At 54.9% G+C, this 8,674-nt stretch overlaps 1 protein-coding gene across 1 annotated transcript; it reads left to right on the top strand.

Moving 5' to 3' along the window:
• The first annotated feature begins 3,274 nt into the window (after nucleotides 1-3,274).
• Nucleotides 3,275-6,773, top strand: FAM241B (family with sequence similarity 241 member B). The gene is made up of 3 exons (XM_046654184.1): nucleotides 3,275-3,354; nucleotides 4,600-4,749; nucleotides 5,979-6,773. The coding sequence occupies exons 2-3, from the start codon at nucleotides 4,657-4,659 to the stop codon at nucleotides 6,246-6,248; spliced, it is 363 nt and encodes a 120-aa protein (XP_046510140.1). The 5' UTR covers nucleotides 3,275-3,354; nucleotides 4,600-4,656; the 3' UTR covers nucleotides 6,249-6,773.
• The last annotated feature ends 1,901 nt before the right edge of the window (nucleotides 6,774-8,674 follow it).

Here is an 8,674-nt window from a genome sequence, read left to right as displayed (position 1 = left end):
GCGTAGGACTTATATGCTGAAAACTATATGACTCTCACGAAAGAAATTAAAAAGCAATCTAAATAAACGGAGGGATATACTGTGCTCATGGATTAGAAGACTCAACATAGTGAAGATGTCAATTCTCCCCAAATTGATATACAAATTTGACACAATTTCTATCAAAATTCCAGCAAGATTTTTTATAGATATAGGCACGATTATTCTAAACATATATGAAAAAGCAAAGGAACTATACAAACTAAAACAATTTTGAAAAAGAACAAAGAGAGAGGAATCGTTCTACTCAATTTCAAGAATTATTATAAAGCTACAGTAATCAAGACTGTGTGGTATTGCCAGAAAGACAGACATACAGATCAATGGAACAGAAAAGGGACTCACTGAACATCTTTTGTTAGATCCAGGTGCTTTATATATATTTTTAAAATTTCATTTCAAATGGTACTATTTTTGTAATTTAATTTCCTAACTCTTTGCTGCTTGTATTTAGGAATACAATCGATTTAAAGACAATAATCTTACTAAAGACTCTAACTAATTCTGATAATTTATCTTGGATTTTCTAGGTCATATCATGGGTGGCTAGGTACCTGTCCAAACTTGGTGGAGGAGAGGGCTCAGTTATTAACAGGCATAAGGGGACTATGAATCTGAAGGACATTTGGCCGTCCCTGCCACATCAGGGGAAGGGGCTATTTCATATTAAAGGAGATTTTCTCTCACTGCAGCAGAATGGGGTCTTGTCCCGTTAGTTGTGTGTGTTGCCACTAGATTGTGATGTAAAATGTATTTCTGTCAAAAGAGTTTGAAAAGCCACCTATTCTGAAGCAGTGCTCTTCAAACCTCCGCGTGTGTGAGTCACCTGGAGTTTGTTAAAGCACAGATTTCTGGGCTCCAACCTCCCAGATTCTGACTCAGTAGGTCTGAGCTGGGGCTGGAGATTCTGCATTTCTGACAAGTTCCTGGGTGAAGCTAACGCTGGCAATCAGTATGAAAGCATACACAAAGATTTTTAGGCAGGCACCGACAAAGGTAAGATTTTTCCTCCCACACATTCTTGAGTTGCAGCTTTACAGCCTGGTCCTTCGCTAGAAAGCGCTACTTTTACTTGGCTTGGCATGATGGGGATGGACTGAAGGCTCCCAGGCCCCCTGTTTGCATTCTGGCATTTTGGTGGGATTGTAAATAGAGGGTCTAGCTCAGGCCTCAGCGGGGAAAGGCTGCGTTGTGTCCGCAGGAGGGTCTCCCTTTATTCTCTGTAATTGTCGGCATCTGCCTGGGCTGCTCTAACAAAATACCAGAGGCTGGGTGGCTTAGACAACAGACATTTCTTTCTCACAGTTTTGGAGGATGGAAAGTCCAAGATCAAGGTGCTGGCCGATTCCATTCCTGGTGACAGCTCTCCTCCTGGCTTGCAAAAGGCTGTCCTCCTGCTGTGTCCTCACACGGCTGAGAGAAGAAGCTCTGGTTTCTCTTCCTCTTCTTACAAGGACACTAATCCCATCATGGGGCTCCAGCTTCATGACCTCATCTAAACCTAACACCTCCCAAAGGCCCTGCCTCCTAACATGATCACGTTGAGGGGTTAGGGCTTCAACATGAATTCAGACCATGAATTTTGGGAGGGACACAAACATTCAGTCTATAACAGTAATGTATCTGCAGACATTTAGGAGGGCGCTTAACTGCCCAGAAGAAGGTCTCCATTTTCCAGCTGCCCCTAGCCATGTGACTTGTTCTTGCCAGTGGAATATGAGGGGAGTTATGTGCTACCTCCACAATACTTTCTCTGAAAGAAATCATCAGGCCTCCATTTCTTCTCCCCCCTCCTTTCCATGGGCTGCACATGGCAAAGTTGGTGAGCAGTTCTGACCAGGAAGAGAAGGGCAGCATCCTAGGGTGTGGGGGACAGCGAGATAGAAGGTGTGTCCACGGCTGGTCTTGTGAAGCAGAGCCGCCCGCCTGACCTGGACGGCCCATCTGCTTGTTTGAATCACCGCATCTTTGATTCTCATTGTTACAGCAGCTTAGCCTGCACTCAAGCTAATATGCCTAGGCTTGGGTTACGTCTTAGGCCCTTCCACAGACCCAAGATGCTGTGGGGCTAGAAGTGCAGCCATGATTCAAACCCAGGCAGGCTCTAGCAGCCACATTTTATCCGCAATGCCAATCTGCTCTCACAGTACACATGCATAATTTATAAACAAATAAGTAACACACAAATAAGATACAGATCTCAGGGGGACCTGCTCAACGTTTTTAACTGATAGTTTCATAATCAAATAATTAAACCCTGGTGGCAGATGATGGGTCCCTGAGGCAAGGTCTAAGTCTCACTCTTCTTTGGTCCCCCCACCCAGGGGCTGGCGGGCATCTGGGTCCTTATTGCATGGTGAGTAAGTATCCTCCTACTCCCGGGAGCATCTATTGATTGATAATCATAACTAATGTTTATCAACACTTTCCATGTGCCAGAAATGGAAACTTAATCTTCATACTTAATCTTCACAACAGCCTGTGACATAGGTGCTACGACTTTGGCCATTTTACAGGTGAGGACACTGAGTAGCTCAGTAACTCGCCAGAGTCTGAAACCTGCAGCCAGATTGTGGGAGGCAGAGCTCATTCTCTGCCCTGTGAACACGTCCACGGGAAACAGCTTATAAAAGGGGCCAGGAGCCTTGAAAACATCAGGAAAGAGGCAGAGGTTGATCGTTCACTCCTTTGCCAGATGGTTCCCTTTGCCAGGAGTGCCCTGCCCCATTTGCCTGGCAGACAAACCCCTTCTGTCCCCAGCTCAAAGGCCACCTCCTCTAGGAAGCCTGCCTTCCCTCACGTTGCAGTTAGTTGCACCTGCTCTGTAGTTCCTGCCTCGTCTTCCCCACTGGAGTTGGAGCTCCTTGAGGGCAGAGCTGGGTCTTACTCAAGGGGCATCCACGGAGCCGGCTCAGCAAACTTGCAAGGGGGCGCTGAGCCTGTGGCCGCCCTTCCTGCCGGGCGAGGGGCGCCCCCCACCCCGGGTTTTTCCTCCGCGGGCTCCGCTTCCCTTTCCTCCTCCCCTTCTTCTCTCTCCTCCTTCCTCTCCTTCCTCCTCACTAGGCTCTCTCCTCCCCATCGCTATTCCCCCACCTCCCTGCCTCCCGCTCGTCCTCAGCCTCGTCTCCCGCCCCCTTGCTCCCTCCTCCCGCGCCCGGCCGGCGGCTGCAGTTCCCCGGAGGCCTACAGAGGGCGCTGCGGCGCTGCCGGTTGGGCCGTGGCGCGGCGGCGCGCGCTTCCTGCCGGGTCAGGTGGGAGGAAGCGGCTGGCGAGCCCGGGAGTGGACGCCGCCGAGGCCCGGAGCCGCGCCCGCAGGTGGGTGTGCGGGCCCGGGGCGCGGGGCAGCGGGCGCGCGTCCTTCCCCCGCCTGGGGCTGGGCTCGGGGCTGGACCCGGGGCCGGGCAGCGCCCCTTTCCTGGAGCCCGCGGCCGCTCCCGCCCGGCCGCACGCCCCCTCCCCCGTAGTGTCAGGTGCACGGGGCGGCCGCGCCCTCAGCCCACCGGGCGGGCGGGATGACAAAGCACAAAGAGACTGCGGAGGACCACGACCCGCTTGGCCTTCTCCAGGGCCAAGCTTCAAAAAGGGGACGTGCCTGTCCCAGGCTCCAGGCCACGGGCGAGAGAACAGGGCTCTTAATCCCTTTTGGTGTGTGTGTCACGAGTACCTTTGAGAATTTAGATGAAAACTGCGGCTCATCGCCTAAGAAAAAATGGCCTTTCCACAGACTCTGGGAGAGGCATGGAAGGGCCCGAACCCCCACCTCCAGCCATGGACACCCCTGGGTCTGCGGAGTGGGGCTCTCCAGAGCCACAGCAGCATCCCCATCCCATATTTTGGGAAGGCTGGGCCCTGCCTTCCTGTTAGCAGACGGACTGGTGTTCCCCGAGGGGAGGGACAGGTGAGGGGCGTGCCCTCCGCAGGAAGGGTCTGCTCCAGTCTGCGCTGGGGCTGCGTGGCCGCGCGCAGTGGATCTAAGGGAGCTCTGAGGTGGGCCTGGATCTCCCGGGGGGAGAAGGCCTGGGTCTCTGGGGACCAGTGCACTGGGCCACTTTTTAACAGAAGGGAAATTGAGACAGGCCGATTCTGGTGGCCTGGACTCCCTATTGAGTATCCAGAGAAGGCCGGATGGCCAGAGTTCCTCTGCTGCAGATACGTGAATGGTCCTGGGGAGCTGGTTAAACCTCTCTGGGTCTCCAGCTGTACCTGCCTCGGAGGAGTGTTGGCAGCGTGAGAGAGGAGCCTCAGAGGACTCTCCACAGTGCCTCGGCCACGGCAAGGGTGCCTTCCCTATTGTTGCTGGTGTGGGATGGGGGGTGGGGGAGGGTACAGAGGGGGTAAGGAAACTTCCTTCTCTGAGGATCCTTTGGATAGTTTCTCCGGCAGACTCACTGTCTGAAAGACTTTTGTCTGGCAAACGACTTGCATTTATTTCTCCCCATTTTACTAATCAGACCTAGCGCCTGGCTCCTCAGTGTGCGTCACCAATGTGAGCACCCAGAATTGCACTTTTTCCCACTGAAAGCAAGCATCTCCTTATCTCTGGGAAATTGTGCCCTTAAGGCTTTTTCAGGTCCGGGAAAAGGTGCAGCCCAGCAGGGACCCACAGCTCCTGGGAGGATGGTGCGCATCTTGGCCAATGGGGAAATCGTGCCAGATGACGACCCTCGTGTGAGGACCACCACCCCGCCACGCAGTAGCGCCCCTCGACAGGTAGGCTCCCAGCCCCTGAGGAAGTGGGGCAGCTGGCCTCCCATCCTCTGTACCAACTACTCCTCAGCTTCCAGAAGCTCTCTTGCTGAAGCCCCCTTTGCAGAGAACCAGGCTGGGGAGCCATGAGGGGATAGGGGAGGTGTCAAGACTTGGGGAAAACTGGAGTAGGTTTATTGCCTAGCCCCCTGCCTCCCTAGCTCCCCCTCCTCCAGGCAGCCTTCCTAGCCTTCAAACCCAAGACCTCTCTCCCTCTTAACCTGGTTAGCAACTCCCACTGGAACCAGCATCTGTTTTTTTTTCCAAGGAAGATTAGCCCTGAGCTAACATCTGCTGCCAATCCTCCTCTTTTTGCTGAGGAAGACTGGCCCTGAGCTAACATCTGTGCCCATCTTCCTCTAGTTTATATGTAGGATGCCTGCCACAGCATGGCTTGCCATGCGGCACCATGTCAGCCCCTGGGATCCGAACCAGCGAACCCCTGGCCGCCGAAGTGGAACATGCACACTTAACTGCTGTGCCATCAGGCCAGCCCCAGCATCTGTCTTAAAAGAGTCTCTTGGGTGAGGAGCAGGCCCTGTGGTGCAGTGGTTAAGTTTTGCTTGTTCTGCTTCGGTGGCCCAGGGTTCACAGGCCTGGATCCAGGTGTGGACATGGCACTGCTTGGCAAGCCATGCTGTGGCAGGCGTCCCACATTTAAAGTAGAGGAAGATGGGCATGGATGTTAGCTCAGGGCCAGTCTTCCTCAGCAAAAGCGGAGGATTGGTAGTGGATGTTAGCTCAGGGCTAATCTTCCTCATAAAAAAAAAAAAGTCTGTAGGGTGAGAGAGAAGCTGGAGAATAAGTGGAGGAGATAAGACTGTGGAGCAGATGGCCACACAACCATGATTTTAAAGGAAGGAGTGAGGAGTGTTAAACATGGCTCTCCAAAAGCTGGGCCCTGTAGTCCAACCCTCCTTGCCCCCTTCCTCTATTCTCTTCTCCTTCAGGGCACCTTCTCCCTGGCATGACTTGGGGAATACGGACTGGCATTTTCTGTGCTCTGAGAGCTTGTGGCTCAGTGGTTGGGATTCCTGTGGGGGGCATCTGGGGATTGCTGAGGAAGGAGAGTGTGGCCCTGAGTGGCTATGGGGGTGCAAGGCCAAGCCCAGAGAGTTCCCTCCTGCCTGGTGCCCCAACTCCAGGGAAGCTTTCTCTGGATTCACTCATCTCTCTCTGTCTTCACCTTCCAGAGCTTTCTCAATAGGGGCCATGGTGCCCCCCTGGGAGGTCCCGGCCCCCGCCAGCAGCAGGCAGGTGCCAGGCTGGGTGCTGCTCAGTCCCCCTTCAATGACCTCAATCGGCAGCTGGTGAACATGGGCTTCCCCCAGTGGCATCTCGGCAACCACGCCGTGGAGCCGGTGACCTCCATCCTCCTCCTCTTCCTGCTCATGATGCTCGGCGTTCGTGGACTCCTGCTGGTGGGCCTCGTCTACCTGGTGTCTCACCTGAGTCAGCGGTGACATCTGGGGGCTGGTGGGGCAGGCATGTGGGAGAGGGAGTTGCTGGCCTTGGGTGAGAGCAGGCACGCGGGGAGGGGATCACATGGGGCCTTGAAGGTGTGTTCAGAGATGGGGCCATGGGTGTGTTTCCACATTGTGTTAAGCATGAGGCAGAGGGAGCCTCTAGTCCAGCATTCTCAGAGTATCCTGTGGAAACCCTCATTCCCTTGAGATGTGTTAGGTGGTGTCAGGCCTGCATCAAGCACAAAGTCAGAGCAACAGAGGGATTCCTTTTCCAATTCTTTTCCAACCCTTTTGTGCCAAGAAGAAAGTCTCAGCTTGGTGCCAAAACGTTCTCCTGCCTCCAGAACACGTGCTGACTTCCCCTGGTACCAGGAGCAGGCCTTGGGCGAAGGGCGGGGGGAGAAGTTTCCAGACTTTTATAGCACTGTTCTGTTTTAGTGGTATATTTTTATTGGCTACCTTTTACTTGTGACAAGTGGTACTGGCATTCTATTGTGGTGGCATTTTCAATAAATAAATTTAAGTAAAGATGAGTCTGTGTAAAGACGCTTGTGAATAACTGGACAGGTGCATGTGGCACGGCAAAGGTGATCTGGGAGGGATCAGGTTTGGGGACCAGGCTAGAGGTGGGCATTTGGCTTTGGAGGGTGGTTTTTGAGCCTTTTTCCAGAGGCTCCAGGAATGGGAGGGAGTCCAGGTACCGCCTGCACTTGGGCCCCTGCTCTGATGCTGGGTTAACTTCTAGGTTCACTCTGAGATGCTGGATTTGGGAGTCGGCCTTGTGGGGAGGGGTCCTCTAGCCAGAATGGCCACTGAGGCTGTGGCGTCAGGACGGCCAGGGTGCATGTCTGAGGGCTCCCTTGCCCAGGGGCTTTGACCAGAGGCTGCTCAGCTCCCTGAGGCTCTCCTAGCCTCTGACTGTGTCACACTCTCCCCAGAAAGTGGGGGTCTTGGTGCTGACCACTCGGTGCATGTGAGGTGAGGGTGCCCAGCTTTTCATGAGTGGAGGCCTTGGGTTTTGGCCGCTGAGCCCTGGGGGGGGGGGGGTCTTCTGGGGGGGGGGGGGGTGACATTGGATGACTGAGGGCTCTGGGCCCACAGTGGGCTGAGGGTTAAAGTCAGAGAGAGGCTGGATGTGCTTGAGAACTTCCCTGGCCCTGGGACCAGATTTCTCACCCTCCTCTTAGGATCCATCTGGGTTTGGTGTGGGGGAAGGCCAGTGCTGGGGGAGCAATCTTGGGATGTAAGTGGGGAGGATGGGGAGACGGAGATGGACATTCATTCCATCCCTCCTTCGGAGAGCCCGCTGTGCTGCCCAGGAACAGAACCCACTCTCCTGGCCCCGTGCCCATGGCTGCCCTGCAGGGGGCGGGTGGCCTTTGTCACAGACATTCCTGGGGGAGCTTTGTGGCATTGAACAGGACTCCTTTCTCAGTGTTTTCTGTGTCTGGCTCGAGTGGCTGTTGGAACATGCGTTCCCTTTATGATGGGAATACAGAGGGGAGGGCACTGGGCCCTTGACGTGGGGGGCGTCACAGCCGCTCCTCTAGGGCCTGGGCAAGGGAAGGTGGTGTCCAGGCCTGGCTGGTATCCTGGCTGTTCCCTGTGGCATCTGCTTCTGCCCTGGCATGTCTGCCCACCTGCCTGCCCAGCCCCCAAGCTCCTGTGGCTCCAGCCCAAAGCCACAGGGGAGGGGATGTTCCTGCACGGCAGCCCCCTCCCGTGAAACTCCCCCAGTTTGTGTCTGGGGCTGGGTTTCCCCTTTCTTTTTCTCCTTGCACAGCTGCCAGACTCTGAAGAAATAAATCTTAAGCAGACCCCCATATATAAATATCTTTAAGGGGTATGAATCTGAGTCCCCAGATTCAGGGCTGAGAACTGTCTTTTTCTAGAATTGTGTCCATTCCCAAAGCCCAAGCCCTTTGAGGAGAACTGGGGGTGCTTTAGAGATGGCAGGGGAGAGCAGGGCTGTCCTCCCTGCTCCGACTAGAAGGAGACGGAAGGGGGGCCTCTGTGGGGCGGGCCAGAGGAGCTCGGGCAGCAGTGGCCACACTGGGGCAGAGCTGCCTCTCCAGAGACTCCTTAGCCCAAGGGAAGGCGTTGGGGCTCCAAGTGAGTTGTTTGAGAAGTAGTGCCTGCGTTTCCCGTCTGGTCACTGACTGAGCTTCTGCACAGACACTGACCCAGTAGAGGTGCTCTGGTTGAATGGGGCTGGGGGCCCAGGGGCGCACCTCTTGACCCTTCTTTCCTCGACCACCTTCGCTGTGCCCCTTGCTGACCCCTGCCCTGGAAGTGGGCTCAGCGGGCCTGGCTCTCCGGCAGAGCTGGTGCTGAGCGAGGACGCCCTGGGCTGGCCCAGCTGGAAGCCGGTGGCCGCATCTCCGCCTCTGGTAGGAGCTCCCCTGGGAGGCCCCGCCTGCGAC

The sequence above is a fragment of the Equus quagga genome, chromosome 2 (assembly GCF_021613505.1).
Source record: "Equus quagga isolate Etosha38 chromosome 2, UCLA_HA_Equagga_1.0, whole genome shotgun sequence".
NCBI classification, from domain to species: Eukaryota; Metazoa; Chordata; class Mammalia; order Perissodactyla; family Equidae; genus Equus; species Equus quagga.
Note: the sequence above shows the minus strand (reverse complement) of the source record. Positions and strands in the feature narration are given on the sequence as shown.